Below are 19,728 nucleotides of genomic sequence, written 5' to 3' on the forward strand. Positions count from 1 at the left end.
CAGAGACCATAAACAGACTATTGCTATTTGAAGGAATAGGATCTAACTTTTCATCTGATGGCATTGTTTTTAAATGAACCAGTGTTATCCTGCAGCTTAACAGTTACATTAAGGTCTTCCACATTATTCTAAACTACAGATCACCAAAATAGTTAATGCCATTACTACAAAAATGCATGCAGTATTAATTTCAATTGTTTTTCTAGTAGTAGATGGAACACAGATTGTAAAAATAATTGGCCAGAGTTTTATAATTCACAAAGGCCTACTTAGTGACATAATCTTATTTAACCTGAAAGTCTGCATTTTTTTCTGTGTAATTGAAAAGCAATATTGTTTCCTTGTGTCTCTGTCTCTGTCTGTCTCTCTCTCTCTTTTTCCCCTGACAGCTGAACTACAGAGAAAATCTCCATTGCTGAGTGAATCCCTAAATGTAAGTACCCGTGATGGCAGTGATTTGGGCAATGTTGGTAGCATTACTAGAGGGAGGAGACCTGCAGTGGAGAAGTCATTGCATCTGTTAGGAGTCAGAAGGCAGTGCTGGAAGTGTGCTTTTCCCTCGGGGCAGATGCTGACAGCAGTGTGTACTTGCCTTTCTCCATATTCACCTGTTACTACTGGTGAGCTCTGAACTATCTGGTTTTATTGTTATAAGATAATTAAAAATTGGATTCCAGTGTCTTGAAATCATTCTGGCCAAAATAGTTTGAGAGTTGAAGTTTATGTTATTCTTTTAAAAAGCTTGCCCGAAACACTAAAACGTAATTACTATATACATGTATGATTTTTTTTTTCTTTACCTACTGTATTTAAGGGAAACACAGCCACATTCTCTTGAACACCCTTAGAGCTGGGAGATCCTTGGTAACTGTCACCAGTGTTGGTCCTAATGGCTGCCTCACCACTGAATCACTGTGTTATAGCTGAAAGTTTAGATGTGTGTTCTGCACCTGGAAAGAAAGAGAAAAAGCCCCACTTGTATGGTTTGGGGCTGCTGTCTGGGAGTTACAAGGATATAAGTGGACTGAAATCTGTTACCAGCCAGCGTTCGTCCCCTCCTGTCTTAGCCTGTATTGCCACCAGCCACACATCTCAAGCAGACCTTCAAATAGGCACAGAGGTCTGTAGCTGGGACTTAGAGTGTTGTAGGGTATTTTAAGGTGTTCCCCTTCAGTTTAAATAAATAAATAAAATAACTATTGATAAGATTTGCCAGACAGGTAGTCTTAGGACAGAATCCTTCCAACAGTTTTTTAGGAAAGAAAAAATCATGAGAACTCTTTGGATCAGAAGGAAATTCACAAAATTCAGATAGTGGCCTCTCATTTCCTACTTTTTTGCAGGTAAGAAATTCATTATCTCTATTTTGAAGATAAAAATAAGCATTGAGAAATTAGATTGAATTGTTTCACACAGGCAGTGTTTTAGGCTTATGAGTTTCTGGGTATATGGAAAAGAACATGTATTTAATTTCTTTTGGAATTTCCACAGAGAGATTATATAAATTCCCTTTTTCCCATTACGTTTAAGTGTTTTGTGAGACAAACTGTAAGTTACCCTTTATGTTGTGTGTTTAGGTTGAGAACTCAGGCTCAGAAACAAATGAAGAAATTCCTAGTAAATCTTGTAACAAAGGAGGTAAGTTAATGAATTCCTTAATAATAATTTTAATATTAATTACAATTACCATTTTTTGAGGGCCAAGCTCTGTGTTAATTACTTCACAGATTCCTCTACTAATTCATATAATGTTGTGAAGTGAATGTTAAACATCACATCTGTAGTTGAAGAAGTTGAGGTTTGTAGAGCTCGGGTGAATTGTTTAAGGCTCTGCAGCTGAGAAGTGATACCTTCTTTGAAATAGCTGCTAGACCTTTTACTAGGAATCTCACAGTAGACACTCAGTCCCACGTGAGTACGAAATGCCCTGTGGTTCATTCCATCAAAGTCTAAACACCAAACACTTGGTAATTTCAGGCAGGTAGGTTCAGTATTGTAGCAGATCAAGGTCATTACCCTTTGTGGGTGTTCTCCCAGGGGTAAGGCCTCATTCTGCACAATCTGTACAGACCACCAGTTCTAGCCAGAATGTAGCATTTTGTTGGCTTCTAATGATTTTGCTGGTTTTCTAATGATTTTTCTCTATTATTTTTATAACATCACATTTAAAACAAAAGTAAAATAGTAGTAATTATAAACTCATGTACCCATTGCCTAATTTAAAGTTTAGCATATTGATTCACATAGAAAATGTTGCAAATGTACTCAGATTTCTTGATAGCCCTCCCCAGTCTCAGTCTGTTTCCCTTTAACCCTTTCCAAAAGGAATTATGCATTCCGTATATACAGTTTCCAGGTTCATAAATGATACGTAGCATGTATGGTCTTGTTTAAGGGAACAAGACCACGTTATGTAAACTGTCTCCACTACAGCTCATGTGCAGTACTCTTAGATTGGGTCGTGTTGATTTGTGTAGCTCTGAATTGCTAGTTTAGGGCTGCAGTGTAACTTGGTGGCCGTGGCAGAGGAGCACTTGTTCAGCATGCATAGGCCCCTGGGCATGATCCCAGCACCATGAAATCAGAGTAACTGCTGCTTAGGATCCATTGTGTCAGTGTACCCTGGTTCTGTCCTTCACTATTTTGGTGGATAGTTAAAAGTGTTTTTCAACTTCCTTAAGGCTCTGCTTACAGAGAGTGTTTCTCTGCATGCTCTTGTACCTGTTTCACAGGACGTGTGCAGTGTAGCTGTGTGTCTGGGGTGGAGCCACTGTTAGAGGGAGCTCTCCAGTGTTCCTAGGTGTGCCAGCTATATCCAAGTGGCAGTCGTCCCTCTGTGTCATCTGCTATACTTGGTAGTGTTAGATTGCTGAATATTCACTGACTTGATGACTGTTACACAGTATAGCTTTGCTTTTGTTAGATCTTTTTTGCTTTTTTTTGGTCTTTAGTAAAAGCACTTTATTTTCTTTTTGTATTTGGTTTCCTCAGACGTTTCTCAGTGCTGAGATGCAACCCAAGCTTAAGGGAAAAGCTTTGAAGTCTGAGTATAAAATCCATTGTGTGGTCCTAGACATGTTATTTCCCACAATGAACCCCATTTACTCATGTCTACCAATAGCAAAAACTAGAACGTACCTGACAGTTACTGGGACGATCCATCCCAAATCGTTTGTTAACTGTCTACTGCAGTGCCTCATTCATAACTCATACTCAGTAGAACTACTGCATCCAGTTTCTCATACACCGTAATAAAATATATCCTAATAGAAAAAACATTTTAAAAGTATTTAAGACGTTTTTTCTTTGTTAAATTTACTAAGAGATATCCAGTGACAGAAAAGACAACACAGAGACCACAAGAGGCCACAGTACTGAAGCAGACCCTAAAGAGGTATGTTTTCATAACAAGCTCAAAGCATTTCATGTTTCATTGGGGGTATTTTGAGCTGAACACAAAAGAGAAACTTTAGAAAGGCTTTACTCTTTGTGTAAATTGTTAAATGGATGTGTTAAGAGCGCTGCCCTTTTACCTGCTTATGCTGTGATAATGTTTAGGTAATTTGGTAAGTTCCAAGATTATTGGAAATGCCCACCTTGTATGACCAAAATGTATTTTCATGTACATGTTTTTCAACAGCTGCATGAAACCCATTTTAGTGGGCCATTAAAAAGCAAAAAAAACACTACTAATTATAGTATACCATCAGTGTAGGACTGAACTTGATTTCAGAAATAAAGTGAAAAATGTTTTGAAGCATGTGTTTTAGAATCGTTAAATGCAGTATGTAACCAGATACAGATACAGATTTTTACAAGGATTTACATTCAATCCAAAAAAAGACTCAAGCCTAGAAAATTAGTCTAACCTAAGTCTGGGTATGAAAATGGTGAGTTTATATATAACTTTTATTCCAAAGGGTTTTACCTTTAGGTGTTACATGATTCTATTGCCTGTAATGGGGTCTTTCTTAATTCCAGATTGAAGAGGAAGAAAGGCATGACCCTAAAAGGAAGGGGAAGAAGCATTACACTTCCTCAGAAGATGAGCTGGGTATATCACTTGAGCACTTGAATGTGATTAGTGTGAATGAAGGAATAAAATTTTAATTGTTTTTCATTTTAAATTTCAATTCCACCATTATTGAACAGTGTAGAGTACTTTCTACCTGACACAAAGTAGAAACTAATACTTGAGTGATATATAATAAAGAATAGGTTTTTACCAATTTCTCTCTGTAATTAAGAGAATAAGAGTACTTTGTAGTAATTTTTTTTTTTTTTTTTTTTTTTTTGGTATTTTTACCGGTACCAGGGATCGAACTCATGACCACAGGTTTGCAAGGCAGGCGCTTATGCCGCTGAGCTAAATCCCCAGCCCCTGTAGTAATTTATTGAATTTGTGTTCTCTTCAGGTACTGCCGTGATATTTTATATACATTCCCAAGTAATCCTATGAAGTAGGTATTACTACCATTTAATTAAGTGGAGAATTTAAGGTTCTGAGCAGTTACTACCAAGCCAGTCTGATTCCAGAACCTGCAGTCTCATTCACTCACCAGCCTTACCTCCTCAGCTGGTCACCACTCAGGAAGTATCTCTGGGACTCTGTCACCAAGCCCAGGCTAGTTGAGATCATGTTAGCACTTGGAGATTTTTTAATGTTGTATTTTACATTTTTTTACTTTGTCCAAGCCAATGGCCTATGTTTGGTGCCTTCCAAAGCATATGACATTTTAAATACTTTTAAAATAACTTTGACTTTATTGCAGGGCTAAAACTGAAGCCTCAACCTGTCTTAAAATAGAACAGTGCATTTCATTTTTCCCTTAGCTTTTATTGTTTTGTGATTCTGTCCAAACTGATTTACAGATGATAATCCAGATGTCCTGGATTCCAGAATAGAAACAGAACAGAGACAGTGCTCTGAAACTGAACCAGAAGACACAAAGGTACTTTTTCTGTATGTTAAGCTTTGGTGGTACCCTAATTACATCACTGTGGATTCTTATGCAATACGGTTTTCAATTTGGTATCCCTTTTACTGTGGGTAAACCAAAACAATAAATACCTTTTTTATTATAAAATATATCTATTTTTACTTCCACCCTCACCAAGATGTGCTTTTTTGATTCTTAAACTAAGAGGTGGTATTAATGTCACAGTTTAGATATAACAGTTACCTGGGGCTTTTTCAGTCATGTTGTTGATATCCTGATGTTTCTAGATACTTTATTCCAAAGTATAATGTGCTTTTAGTCCAGATATACCAGCACCAAAATACTGAAACACAGTGATACACACTGCTGTAAAATACTAACACTACACTTCCTTTTCCGCTAGCGTCTTACTCCTGATGTGCAGGTGCTGCCAGGGTCAGGCTCGCCCGCTGCCTTTTCTCACGATCTCATTTTGGTCTCAGGGCTCAGGCACGTAGCTGCTGCAGCTTTATTCCTCACCCGCCTTTTACTCAAGACACAGGTTTCCCCTGTCTTACTAGATACCTCTTCACAGATGCCCTTTCTCAGGCTTAACCTATAGACTGTTCAAGAAATTAAATAAATAAAGAGGGTTTTATATTTACTTTAATGGGCCATTTAGAAGCCAATTTAAAATTTAGTTTTGCTCAAAACTGTTCTATGACTCACTGAATAATTTGTTGACAGACCACTGCTCTTTAGTAACCCACATGGGTACCCAGAAACCTCTTCCCTCTACTCACTCCTGTCTACTACTCCATAGAGAAAAAAATACCTTTACCCAATTCCTGTGAATTTATCCTTTAGTTTTGGAAGTCCAGAATGAGAGAGGAAAAGAATAAATTCCGTTTTGCAGGAAGAATAATCAGAGCCATGCCATTTTATAGTTGAACCTGATGTCAGGCTTTTTTTTTTAACTTTTTTTTTTTGTGTGTGTCTTTTTATCGGTACTGGGGATCGAACTCATGACTGCCTGCTTTGCAAGGCAGGCGCTTACGCCACTGAACTAAATCCCCAGCCCCTGATGTCAGGCTTTTCTGCCTTCAGAATTTTTATCTTTTCTATAGATTCTCGAGCAGCAATAATATTTACTTTTTACAAAATATTTTCCAACAGATTATTCTAAAAGACAGCTAGGAAATTGTTTTTGAAATAGAAAGAAAAACTTGCAAAGGGTGAATGGTGACAGACTTAAGTTAAAATACCTCTTGTTCAACTTTAGGAAGAGAACGCTGGAGACTTGGAGGAATTTTCTCAAATGAATTCTGAGACACACACAACTGTTTTGAGGACTGTGGAGGAAAAAGGTAAGTAAGCATCTCGTTAGGTAAATTGTGAGACTAAGCCTCCCAGCTGGCCCTGCCTCCCAGTCTGGTGCCTTCCAAAGCAGCTGAAGCGCCTGTTTTGTCATTGATCCCCATCTGTACTACAGAAGATTTGGGGTACTCTTTAATTTGGACCCTGCTCTACCTCAAGAGCCTCTCACTTCACTGAACTCAGGCTTACTGATCTGGGTTGTGGACCTGTTGTCAGTGAGGTGCTGTGCGTACATGCGTGTGTGGCTGTGACTGTAGCTCCACCGGGTCGCAGCCCTGGACCGCGGTGAAGGATGACCGTGGTCACTAGTATGCACCGAGCTCTGCCTTTTCTGCAGATGAACTGAATGAAGCTACGGGCGAAAAGACAGAGCAGAATGAAGATGACGGCGTCAAATCACAAGAGGTGAGAACCGCTTTCGCTGCTTCCTTCCTCAGATTATTTAAGTACTCTTTTTTTTTTTTTTTCCTAAGGGCCATGGAACACCATTTCATGCACTGTATTTTATCAATGTCATTATGATTAATTTTGTTCTCTTTTTGCATCAAAACCTTTCTGTAAGACCTCCTTATGTTATGGCCACAGAAGGATAGCTCTACGGTATGCCAGTGGCAGTGTCAGGTTCCCTTCCTTGCTCCTGAGTGCTGCCATCCTGCAAGCAGGACAGGAAAGAGGCAGCAGGCTGCCAGGGCTGTGGCATCCCGCCAGACAGAAATGGGAACACAGTAGGAGAGTCCGAGAAAGACCCGGTTGTTTAAGGCACGTCATGGGCTCCGAGAGGCTACAGGTGGAACCCAACTGCAGGCCTGTGCGAGTTTGTAGCGAGCCCACAGGCAGAGGATGCAAATGGCCCAAGTCTGGGGCTCTTAAATCCTGGGACACAGCCTTTGTGGGGTTTGTCCTTTTCCATACTTCTGGATGAGACTCAGTGAATCTCTTTATTTTTTACCAACAATAACATTTGATCCCAAGTAACTTGAACTAAATCTCTTCTTAAATGCGTGTACACAGTTCTTACCAAAGTAAGAAACAACACTCACTGAGTACTCCCTGACCTCCTCACCTCATAGTCCTCACCCCTGGGTGTGTTCCTGTGAGAGGACAGCAGCACGGGAAGAAAGGAAGCATTGCACCTAGAGCTGGGACTGGAGCCCTCTTAAGAAGGAGCTCTTCAGTCTCACTTGGAGAAAAGCTATTTGTATAATAGAGAACAGAATTATTCTTTAATTGCTGGTTTTGTTTTTCATTGCCCTCATAGGAAGATCAACCAATTATTATTAAAAGGAAAAGAGGAAGACCTCGTAAATACCCTGTGGAAACAGCAGCAAAAACAAGTAGGTATTTGGTACGTTTTCAGTTCCTAGAAATTTTTGAAATGATCATTCTAAGTGAGCTTTTTTGCTTATTTTTTGTCTTTTTTAGAAGAAGACTCCAAAACAGACACTGGCAGTATCTCTGTGAGTATTTGCAAAAGATGAAAAAGAACTCTTCAAATACTTGTTCTTGACCTGGAAAATGAATAGTACTGTTATATCTAGTATTTGAACTACTTTTAAGTATTTGAAAAGCTTTAAAAGATTTTGTTAAATAAATCATGGGATGCCCAACCATTCAAATATTATGATCAGTAATATTTTTATATAAACAGTTTTATCTAGGGCCTTGCCTTATGGTTAATCTTGATTAAAATACAGAAATTTGCTCTCATGATTTTGAGGCTGGCTTTTGATGGAGACTTCCGAGGTGTTTTACTACCTTATTACTGTCTGTGATACCATCCTGATGCTAAGCTTTGTGCTCATTACAGCACAGGAGGCCCTCTGTGCTGCCTCATCTTTTAACATTCTTTAACTTTGGCTCTAACGTATATAGCTAGGAAAATCACTGGACCAGGGTTTCATTGCCTGCATGTCAGTGACAGCACTGTAAGGAAGAAAGCGTATGTCCACAGACCTGGCAGAAGCACCAGCAGTGCCACTTACTTTCAGACCTGTGACTTGAGACCTATTACATGGGACTTAATCTTCTTGGCTGTAAAGTGGTACAAGATACCTACAGTGTCACTGCTGTAGAATTACCGTAAGCCAACCCAACAGAGCGCCTCATGTGGGCATACAACACTGCCTTCAGCGCCCATCCTGCAGCATTGCAGCTGGTGGCTGGGAAGAGGCTTGTGGCAAAGACTATGTGTTCAGAAGTGTGAGGCATCTATGTTTGCTCCGTGTGCTTAGCCACTGCAGAAACTCGGTTCCAAGTGTTCCGTCTAGTAATAATTAGAGGCTTAATAAATACATCACCTTTCTGTATGATAACGAAAAACTGCTGATTTCACTGTTTTTGTTTGTTTGAAATTAGGTAGAGCATTCTCCACCTAGCAGCAAGCTGAAAGCAGCACAAGCAGGTATGGACCTAGAGCATTTCTCTGTGTGTGACCTAATAAACTAGGTGTACTTGCAGTCCACACAGGGCATTTTCAAACTGACTTTATAAGTCATTTTGTTTTCCTAAGTGAGCCAGGGAGACTGGCTTTTAGGGAAGGTTTCCAATTTTTATTGCTTCTCAATGAAGTGAGTAGGCTCCTTGGTAAAAATATTTGTCCTTAGAGCCATGGCTGACTCTTTGGTCTATCTGTAATCTGGTATTTTCTAGGTTTAAGAGGCCTGGGAAGCCTCCGTAGAGGAGGGAAAAGATAACAGAACCCCAGAGTAACACTCCTTCTGTAGAACTGTCCAATGTACCTTACGAAAGAAATAGATCACCCTAGGATTGGGCACTGACATCAGGAATGCAGATTCAGCTCAGGAGAGTGTTGTTCTCAGAAATCACAGTTTTGAATGCATGTGTTGCAGACAGTTTCCAGATATATTACAGTGTGTATGTGTTAGATTCACAGTTTGAAACTTTTAACATAAAAACAAGAACAGTTTGTGGGCTTTCCAGATTCCACCAAAGCAAAAGCAAAGGTGTGCCCTTTACACACATGTTGTTTCAGATACTCAGGGCACTGAGGCAGGAGGATCATAAATTCAAGATCAGCCTAGGCAACTTAGTCCTTAACAAGGGCTAGAGATGAAACTTAGTAAATTAAAAGGGCTGAATAAAACTCAGTGGTAAAATGCTTCTGGATTTGATCCAACATATAATATAAAACAAAAGCAAAAAGAGTAAACGTGACAGCTGTTAAAATAAACAATACAGAGTCAACTTAGAAAAGTACATAATCATATCAGCCAGGTAAAGCAAAGGTATACATAATACCTGTATAAAGTTCCTTCCACATTTACCTACCCCGTAAACTTTTGATTATACTTCAGTTTTTCTTGTCTCTTGATAAGTTGATGTTTTTTTTTTTTTTAAAGAAGGGAGAATTCTTACATTTGGTTTTCATTAAGGCTTTTAAAATATTTTAAGTTCATGCAAAAAAATCTTCATAAATTTTGTGCTATTTACAGGATCCAGTATAAGCTCTGTGGTTATCTTTGGGATTGACAGTAATTTTCTGAATCTGGGTGATGATTAGAAGTGTAAGCAGGCTTGCTTTTTGTTGTTGTTTTGTTGTGTGTTGTTGGCCTTTCTATTGGGTTAATTTCTCCATCTTCTTTCACATATTGAACTTGCAGAAAAGGACATCTACAGCTATAATTTTCATCATTAATAAGAATTACTGTTGAATTTAAGTGTCTCTTGAACATGCCCATAATTTTAGCTTCCAATATTGCTCTGCTTAATCTTCGTTTTTCTTGCCAAGATTTACTGCCAGAAAATTATAGGTATATATAGAAAACAAATACATTATGATTAGTAATACATTTTACCTATAATAGTGCCTATGGCATGTACTTTTTTAATTGCCATAATGCATAAGGAGTCAAAAGAAATGAAGTGGCACTTGGTGTATTAGTCATGCGAGTGTAAACAAATTGTGGAAAACAAGTTACTTGCGTTTCATTTTTGCAAATTATATTACTTAAGAGCTGCGTTGAGATTTGAAAGAAGCGTAGGTCAGATGACCTTCATCCAAAGTATAAAATGCTGTAAAACCCAAAACTTTTCAAGTACCAGTGTGACACCAGAAGTGGAAAATTCCACAGCAGATCTCATGATAGGGCTTCAGCTACAGTCCAAACAGGTTCTCTTAAAAATTGCATGAAATTGCCTTAACCTGTTTCTATAAAGTATGTTGAAATATAAATGAATTTCACATCTCCAAGATACCTTAAATATATGCAAATACTCAAAATTAGGAAATACAAAACTCCAGTCCCAAGCATTTTAGTTAAGGGATAGAGACTCAGCCTAGAGTTTTTACAGTGGGTTATTACACTAGAGTTATTACAGCCTAGAGTTCCTGCAGTGTTTGGGGCCCCCTACACATCCTGTTACTCTTCTTTCCTGGGTTGGGAGCATCGCAGCTGAAAGGAACCAAAATGCTGACTAAGCCAACTTCCTGCCTTACAGATAAAGATACTGAGGCTTGGGGAACTGGATCACACAGCTTAATTTGTTGCAAATTTGAAATGAAAACTTTAGTCTCTTACCTTACATTCTACTATTCTGCCTAAGTATTTTCATTTTGTCTTCGTTTGACTAAGATAATGATAAATCATGTAAAAACTATTAATTAGTTGGGCGTGGTGGCACACTCCTGTAATCCCAGCGCTCAAGAGGCTGAGGTAGGAGGATCGTTGCAAGACCTCCTGGGCTACAAGGTGTGTCCAAGGCCAGCCTCAACCTCATAGTGAGACTCTGTCTCACCACAACAAAAGAAAAAAAAACCCAAATATTATTAATTAGCACTGGTACCTTAACAGTTAAGCAAGACTGACTGTTGAATCTAATTTTATAATACTAACTATTAATGCAAAGATTCTCCTTTTCTTAAAGATGAGTCCAATAGAGAAACAACTAACCTACAAGAAAGAAGTACAAGCAATGTAAGTATTAGTTTTCCGATCAAGATAAATCCTTTAAAAATAAGCTTCATAAATGCTGAGTTGATCACACTCAACTTTAATTTTATCACTTCTAGGATGACAGTGAAGAAAAAACAGTAGCAAGTGCACGGCGGAGAGGAAGAAAGCCGAAACGTTCACTCACTCTGTCAGATGACGCAGGTATGTCCTTAGCACATTCTCAGTCACAGTCTTATTATTTCAAAGTCACCTTTTTTAAAAAAAGAGTTTTCCTTTGGGTGAGGGAAAAAAATCCAGTGCATTGCAGCTAGTATTAATATTACGCAAATATGTGTGAAATAGCTCTAATCCTGTGTCAGAAATGCTACATTCCAGATGCTTTTCTGAGTACATGTGAATTTTTCATCAATGCTGGCTGTGAACTACATAAGTAAACTATCCCAAATGTGTTTGAGATTAAGTTAAACAGTTGTGAATTGCAAGTGCTGAAACTAAAAGGAAGTGGAAAACCACTTCTTCTGCCTCCAAGTCCCTAATACCCTAAGTTCTGAACTCCATGACTCTCCTTTGGAAGTGTCTTTGGGAATTGTACAACCCAGGTGTTGTTATTCTGTCTGAACAGAATCCTCAGAGCCGGAACGAAAACGCCAGAAATTGGTTTCCGAATCAACTGAAGACAAGAAAGATCAGGAATCTGATGAGGAGGAGGAAGACGAGGAAGAGGATGAGCCCTTGGGAGCCACCACACGGTCCACTACCAGATCAGAGGCGCAGAGGTAACGGGGGTGCCACACAGCTGCTGGAATGCTTCACTGGCTTCTCCCGGAAACAGCTCCAGGTTCTGTGGGATTGTCTTCCAACTACACAGCTCTTGCCACTGGGAAGCTTTTGGCTTCATTTTATCTTCAGCAGAGGGCTCCTGCTGTCAGCCCTCTGCCAGTCTTCCTGGAGAACCCATTCTCAGTCTTCAGTTATTTCAGGGGTCATTTCAGAATCTTTGTCGGTTTCCTGTGTTCACTGGTGGAACCTGTCAGTTCTTCCACACAGGTTTTGTGGGCATCTCCTCAGCCGTTGTCCTGAGCTCTGTGAGTAGAAAGACACAGTGAACACAGGGACCTCGCTCAGCACGCTTCACCTTGGAGCATGGGAAATCAGGCACACACGTTGCCACCTCACTGTCGATACTTGTGTTGTTGATCATAGGAAATTGCCCAAATTTAGCTTTTTTGTTTGTTTGTTTGTTTGGTAATGGGGATTGAACTCGTGACCTAGCACTTGCCAGGCAGGTGCTTATGCCACTGAGCTAAATTCCCAACCCAAATGTGGCCATTTTTATACTCTCATGAATGGTAATTCCACATGTTTCGCAAAGTGTATTCTCTTGAATTCTAGCAGAGCCAGAAGCCTCTGGGGAGAAGAGTAGCTAATCAGGTGAGCTTCGCAGGCATTTGTGCTGCTGAGCTAAATCCCCACAGTCAGGAGAGCTTGGGAAAGCCTGCGCTTCTCTCTCCCCTCAGCCTCGGTGAACATTAACTTATCGAGGGCTCACCAGAGCCCTCAAGGAAGGGATCCTGTTCAACATTGTTTAAACAAGCAGAATTGGCCTGCAGCGCTCGAGTGCTTCTCTGCTGACCACCAGCCCACCACTAGCTGACTCCAGCCAGCGCTCTTCTCCAAGGCACATGTGGAGAAGTGGTGTGTGGCCATCCAGGCGCATCCGAATTCTCAATTATTTTTGCAAAGAAAGAATGTTTTATATTTTTAGTAGGATTCATGGCTAATTTTAACATAATTATGTATAATCATATTACCTAAAATTGATGAAGAAGTTCAGAAATACTCATTTCTAGAAGTGTCACTATTGGGCCAGGGATTTAGCTCAGTGGCACAAGCGCTTGCCTGGCAAATACAAGGTCATGAGTTTGATCCCTGGTACCAAAAAAAAAAAAAAAAAGAAGTGCCATTATTAACACCTTTCACCATAATGTAATAGTAACAGTGTCATAAGCCAGGCATGATGCCAGACATCTGTAATACCAGCTACTCAGGAGGCTGAGGCAAGAGGATCATAAAATGTAGGCCAGCCTGGCAACTTAGTAAGACCCTGTCTCAAAATAGAAAGGACTAGAATTTAGCTCAGTGTGAGTTCAATTCTCAGTACCACAAAAAAAAAATAATAATAAGTGTATTTTGCATTCACATAGACTTAAAATCAACCTGTTTGTAGTTCCTTCAGAGTTAGGCATATTAGCCAAGGTTTGGTTTCTCAGAGAATCGGACTTTAAAGCCAAACACCCAAGGAGCCCAGGAGACCGAAAGTAAAGTGCTCTCCAATTTGAGGTTTTTTGGTTGTGCAACTCAGGCAAATAGAAGTCACGGAGCTGGAGGAGTCCTGCTGGGAGAGAGCTGGGCCACCTGCAGCATGGCCTCTGCACTCCACAGGCCCAGTCGGAGAGGCTCCACTCAGGGTGCATTCCCACAGACCTCCTGTCTGCTGCCCAGTGAGGATCCAAAAAAGGCTGTTAGACTGCCTCTCTATAGAAGTGCCCTCTAAAAGTAAATCATTTAATTTATGGAAATTAATTGCTAATCGCCCAGTTTTATAAGTGGGCTCTGTTTTCTTTGACTTCAGTTCTGCAGCTTTGGGTGATGGGTTCCAGGACGCTGGCCCTTTGTAATTTCCAGGTGCTCTGGGTGGGATGTGTCCCCACTGGTCGTCCTTCTGTAGGTAGTGTGGTCCTTCAGTGTGTGAGCTGCTCAGTCAGCAGCTCCTGGGAGGAGTCTTCCTGCTCTCACATGTACCTCAGAGGGCAGGAGAAGCCGCTGCCTCCCATCAGTCTCCTGTCGAAATGAAGCCACCCTTTCCTACCTGCTACTCTTGGCTCTAGTTCTACCCTCAGGGACTTTTGTATAATTCTCTCTCAAATATTTACAGGCAGCTGCTGCTTGTTTAGGGCCTTGTCATCATTCCTGTTCACTCTCTTTAGCTCATCTCATTAAAAAATTGGTATTTTGTATTAAGTGTGGTCTTACAAATCCAGAAAATGATTGTCCAGCCTTATCTATCCTGTCCTCTTTTGCAGTAGGTATCCAAGTGTCTTAGTTTGAGCTAAACAAGTGCTTTTGCCTAGTTTTTACTGATGAGTCAGATCTTCCCTTACCTGATTTCTTTCTCATGCTGTTGACTCTTGGAACTTCACCATTTATCCCTGTGAATTGTGCTTTTGTGAATCCTGGCTTCTTATTCTATTCTGAGCTCTATGGTATCTTTATTTTGCCAGCTGGTGTACTCCTTTCTGTGTCACAGATTGATTTCTAAGTCATGGTAAAATATCACGCGCAGTAAAAGAGTCACGCAAGTAGACCTAGCCTTGGATGTTGTCAAGATCTGCCTTCTGGTGGTGGTCAAGGAAGAAGCCCTTGCCTGCCTTCCATCTACTGCTCTGTCTTGCTCATGAGGAGCCTCATCCTGTCTAAATGGTCCTGAGAACTGGCATACTCAGCACTACCATTGCCCAGTGTCTCTATAATCTGTTTCAGAAAGCATCATAGCAAGCCATCTACACGTGCAACATCCAAACTTGGCAGTCCAGAAACAATTTCTCCTAGAAATCGCCAAAACTTAGCAAAAGAGAAGTTACCTACCAACGAAAAAGTTAGTAAATCTCCCCCATTAGGAAGGTAAGTCCCTGCTTGCACCTCAAGTCATGTTGACTCCCTGGGACTATTTTTGGACAGTGTTACTTTCTTCCTAAGTTGCTTTCAGATCTTTGTCTCACCAAATAACTGTTTTTGGGGAACAGAAGTAGGACGGACCCAAACGATGTCTTTAGTGGCCTTGCTGCCTGGCCTGGCCACATAGGCTTGTCCCTGACACAGGAGCATTGTTTGGCAGCTCCCATCCACCAAGACCAGAGGCAGGGCAGGTTTCCTCCCTGATGACTGGCTTGGCATGGTCAGGCTTGTCACAGCCCAGAGCTGTTTCTGCATTCCCAGGGCATTGCAAGAATGATTCAGTCACACAGCTGCATGGCCCTTTCAGACACAGCCTCTGCCTCCTCCAAACTTGCACTGCAGAGTGGGCTCTGCCTCCGCAGGCCCCGCTGAGTCCCTCTCGTTCCTTTGCTTGTGCTGGTGCAGTGTGCACTGCTCCTCACCCCTCTCCTGCAGGGTACCTTTCCCCCGTGCTTCAGCCCTTTGTGGTCTCTTCTTCCTATTGCACGTCCAGGCGGTACTGCATAGGTAAGGATGGTGGGTGGCACTGGCAAGGCACCTGGCTTTTGCTTCCTCCTCCGCACTTTCTTCATTGAGGTCAAAATCTTTGTTTAATGTCCTGTACTGTATAGCACTTAAAAGTCAAAGATGATTCAGTGCATACTGTTTTGATGACCCTTACACATTTAGATCTTCACAACATGTTTATAATATAATACACACTTATCCCTGTGTCGTCAGAAGAAAGGCGAGCGGTTTCTATTTGAGCCTCCCCAGATGAAAGGTAGCACTGTGTGAGGGGAGCATCGCAGGAGGATGTGCGTGCATGCATCTCAAGAGTTGAGTGAGGAGTCGTCTGCTGGAAGGGCAGGTCAGGACTCCAGGGCTGGGCTGGGCTTGGCCTCAGCACCTGCGTGGCTCACAGACCCTGGGTGCCAGTGCCACTCGATGGGTCACTGCCTCTGTGGCGTGCAGGGCCTGCACCGCCTCCCAAGGTGCCGCCGCCCCCCGCCTCCCCCTTCCCGTCTGTGTGGGCACTGCTGCAGTAAATGAGTGCCCGATGGCTTATTAACATGCACTACTTTATTTTAAAGTATGTTTGATCTTCATAATGGTTCTACTCATCCTGAGGAATTTGTACCTGCACATAATATATCTTAATTCTGTATTTTTTTCCCATTCCTTTCTCCTCCCTTCAAACTTTCTTCCCCTCCCCATTCATAAAAGCTTTGTTTCCATTTTTTCTTCCTCTTTTTTTTTTTTTTTGAAACTACTTTTCTCTTTCTTCTTCTCTGACCCCTCCCTTGTTTCCTGTCCCAATATCTTCCCTTCCCAATATATATCCTTCATTTTGCCCCTTATTTACCCTTTGTGTTTCTCACACAAGAAAAACAGTGTGCTATTTAAGCCTGTGTGTCTGGTTTACTTAAGATTGTGGTATTTATATACAGTGGAATCCTACGCTGTCATAAAGAAGAATAAACGTGAGGTATTTTTAGGTAAATGAATGCTCATGGAGACCAAGCACTACTAATTAGCCATTCTCAACATAGGTATGGATTCCATTATGTGAGAACCACAGCGTCTGCACAGATTTCTTCTTTCCCTGTCTAGCAGTTCCTTTCCAAGTCTTTTCATTCCCTGACAAAACATTTACTGCTTGCTACCGTGGGTTGAACATTGCATTAAGCCCTGGATTAGGAAAGTGAATGAATGTCAGCCATTGCCCTGGAGACACGTCTCATAGGAGAGAGTTAGGTGTCTGACTTTCAGACAGCAACCTACAATAAGAATATATGTTTTGCAGTATATAGTATCTGGTTCTCACTGTCCTGCCACAGTGACCAAGACAGAACTTTGAGGAGTCCACTTAATCCATGTGATAGTGATGTTAATTCCTATTGTGTTCTATTAATATGCTGCTGTAACATACTGACTGTGACCTGCAGTGTGGAAAAGCCCAGCAGGTGAATTATAGTGGTAGGCACCGTGGTGACAGTCCCAAGTATGAAGGGGTTTCCAAAGAGGGAGCAGCTTGCCGTGTGACCCCCAAGGCTTCCCAGAGGAAATGATTTTTAACTGGTGTTTAGCAGTAGGGAATTCGGAGCTGGGTACGGTGCTGGTATGCCCCATAATCCCAGCTACTCTGGAGGCCGAGGCTGAAAAATCACCAGTTCAAGGCCAGTCCAGGCTATTTAGCAGAACTGTCTGTACAGTTCTGCTAAATAGGGTCAGGGTTGTAGCTCTGTGTTCCCTGGCTTCAGGCTCCAGCACCACCAGTGTGGAGGGAGTTTGATCAGGTGGTGGCTTAAGATGATTTTTATTTCTTGTCAGGATGGTTATTAAAATACCACACATCAAAGCATGAAGATGTAAAAGGAGGTCATTTGTTTGGGAATGGTAGCTCTCTGCAAGAGCTGGAACTCAGGATGCGTGGGGAGAGCTGCTGTGCCAGGCTCTGGATGGCCATGGTGACAGCTGCAGAGCCAGTGTGGGTTGAGTGTGTCTGAGGACAGTGACATTAGTTTAGTTCCCTAACAAGTCACTGGTGGCTGAATAACAGAGATAAGTGGGTGGGTAGTGGAGGACTGGTTGGATGCTTTCCGGATCTCCTTATCTAGCACTTCAGCTCTTTGTGTAATGTCACACTGAGACGTGGTTTTGTACTGGGTCAGAGCTTCGGCTGTAGTCCTGCGCTCTTCCCGGCGGTTCAGCCTGGGGCAGTGTGTATACTAGTAGGGTTAGCAGTGGATTCCTTTGTTTTATGGAGAGAACTTGGGCTGAGAGAGGAAAACTGATTTGACCAAGGTCAACACCAGAGGTGTCAGAGCTGAACCAGAACACAGCCTTGAACACTTTTCCTGGGCCCTGTGTGTATGAAGTGGTCAGCAAATGACCAAAGAGCTCAGACTCCTTTTCTATTGTAGATGTGACTGGGCTTCTCTCCTCTGAGCAGTCCAGTCCAGTTCCTTGCATTTTTAAAGAACTCCTGAAGTATTTGAAGCAGCTGCTTATAACTCTCATGGTTGCCTGGACTTTCGTTTACTGCAGATCAAAGACACAGCTCTCCCCTTCTACCAAGCGCAAGAGAGAAGTGAGCCCTCCTGGGGCGCGGACGCGAGGCCAGCAGCGAGGGGAGGAGGCCCCCGGGAAGAAGGCAAAGCGGTAATCCCAACCAGCGTCCCCACAGCCTCTGGGAGCTCTGCGGAGCGGACAGGATGAGCCACCTGTACTGCAGGCAATTTTTTAACCAAGAAACAGATATGCATGTGCTGTGAGTTCCTAGATGCAAGCTTTTTCTTGTTTTAAACAGCTTTATAAACTATTGTTCATAGAAAATATTATGTACATTTATTTCAGATAAAGGAAAATAAGTTTACTTGTATCTGAACTCAAAACAAAGTAGTTGTATATTTTAACATTTGAAATCGGGATTTTCCTTCGTGACCCATCACTGAAGCAGTCCTTCCAGCCCATCAGACCCAGGCTGCCGTCTGGTGGTCTGTGTATAGTATATAAACATGTAAAAAACAGGTTGTATTTTACTCTGTGTATGATGCTGATCAATGAACACTTTATTTATTTTACAGAGAAAACTTATCTGTGAACTTTACTATATATCTGCTTATTTTATTTTATTATTTTTTTTTTAATAAAAAGGGTTTTAAATGCTATGCAGTCATTAGTAGAGACTTTTGTAGGACTCTGCCTGCCCTGTAACTCTTATGACCCGCGGGAAATACAGAAACTCTCGCATGTATCCGAGTAAGGTAGTTTAGCTGAAGAAAGGGTCTCTGTTGCTCTCCTTCCTGTTCACAGTCACGACTGCTTTTTAAGACTAATTCATTTTTAGATTGTACTCGCATCCCTGACTTTACCACCAGCCTTGTGACGGTAGGGACTCCGGCTCAGGTAAAGTCACTCCCCCACAGCGGGCCCCTCTGGGCGTCCGTCCCTGCGCCGTGCTGTGTGCGGCTTCCCGAGGGATCCCGTCCCCTCCCTCAGCAGAGGGACATGCGCTGACTATTAGGTCACTTCTGCCTCCGCAGCTTCAGGATTTTATGTTGTTTTTATACACAATTATTTCCTGATAGAAGCTGGTTTTATTGCCAGGTTCTTTTTTAAACATGTTTTAACTTCCATATGAGCAAACTGTCCAACTTAAGTTTTTCATAAAATTAATCTTTTCTTAAGGTCAGATGTGTCTCTTGCAATGATGTGATGAGTTGCCAAATAATTGAGATTATTTTAAAATGTTTTGTTCATACTCTTTGTTTTATAATTAAAATATACATTCAGTGTATATGGATTTTTTTGTTTTTTGTTTTTCGACTCAATGTAAGGTGAATATTTCTGTCATTTTACATGGTTTCTTACTGAGATTTTATATATAAATTATAAAATGTTTCCCTAAAACTTGAGTGGTAAGAATTATTTTTCCGGTGTAAACTGTTTCTTTGCTAGCCATTGGTCTTAGATACATTGTTCCATTTTCACATGCTGGTAGACATCAGGTACAGCATCCATCCGTCTTGGTGGGATTAACTTCAAAACTAGAAAGGACCTTAGGGCCAAGAACAGGAGAGTTTTTCATTTTTATCTATATGGGTGAGTTAACCAAAGCTCAAAAAACTAGCTCACTTTTTAAAAATCAGACCAGGGTAGAAGTCAGACTAGGTTCCAGCGCCCGTTTCTCTGAGTAGTAAGTCTTCACGTTCATCCCTTTTAGATTGGTTTACCAGGCAGGCACGCCTGAAAACAGATGCTCAGTCTGAAGCCACTGTTCACAGATTCAGTGATGCTGC

The 19,728-nt window shown here is 41.3% G+C and overlaps 1 protein-coding gene across 3 annotated transcripts in view; it reads left to right on the plus strand.

The window, feature by feature from the left end:
* Positions 1–19,339, plus strand: part of Bod1l1 (biorientation of chromosomes in cell division 1 like 1) — a 49,864-nt gene extending 30,525 nt beyond the window's left edge. For 2 of the 3 annotated variants that reach the window (XM_003464359.5, XM_063230154.1), the window contains exons 13-27: positions 390–433; positions 1,578–1,638; positions 3,324–3,394; positions 3,982–4,054; positions 4,873–4,952; positions 6,202–6,286; positions 6,634–6,701; positions 7,555–7,630; positions 7,719–7,753; positions 8,652–8,697; positions 11,181–11,230; positions 11,326–11,410; positions 11,832–11,985; positions 14,750–14,890; positions 17,975–19,339. In XM_003464359.5, the coding sequence (XP_003464407.3) occupies positions 390–433; positions 1,578–1,638; positions 3,324–3,394; positions 3,982–4,054; positions 4,873–4,952; positions 6,202–6,286; positions 6,634–6,701; positions 7,555–7,630; positions 7,719–7,753; positions 8,652–8,697; positions 11,181–11,230; positions 11,326–11,410; positions 11,832–11,985; positions 14,750–14,890; positions 17,975–18,092 (1,187 nt within the window). In that variant the 3' untranslated portion in view covers positions 18,093–19,339. The remainder of the gene's footprint in view (positions 1–389; positions 434–1,577; positions 1,639–3,323; positions 3,395–3,981; positions 4,055–4,872; positions 4,953–6,201; positions 6,287–6,633; positions 6,702–7,554; positions 7,631–7,718; positions 7,754–8,651; positions 8,698–11,180; positions 11,231–11,325; positions 11,411–11,831; positions 11,986–14,749; positions 14,891–17,974) is intronic. The other variant, XM_063230155.1, reaches the window with a different exon arrangement.
* The last annotated feature ends 389 nt before the right edge of the window (positions 19,340–19,728 follow it).

Source organism: Cavia porcellus, unplaced genomic scaffold (genome assembly GCF_034190915.1).
Source record: "Cavia porcellus strain 051 isolate PalLab524CR breed Dunkin Hartley unplaced genomic scaffold, mCavPor4.1 scaffold_18, whole genome shotgun sequence".
NCBI classification, from domain to species: domain Eukaryota; kingdom Metazoa; phylum Chordata; class Mammalia; order Rodentia; family Caviidae; genus Cavia; species Cavia porcellus.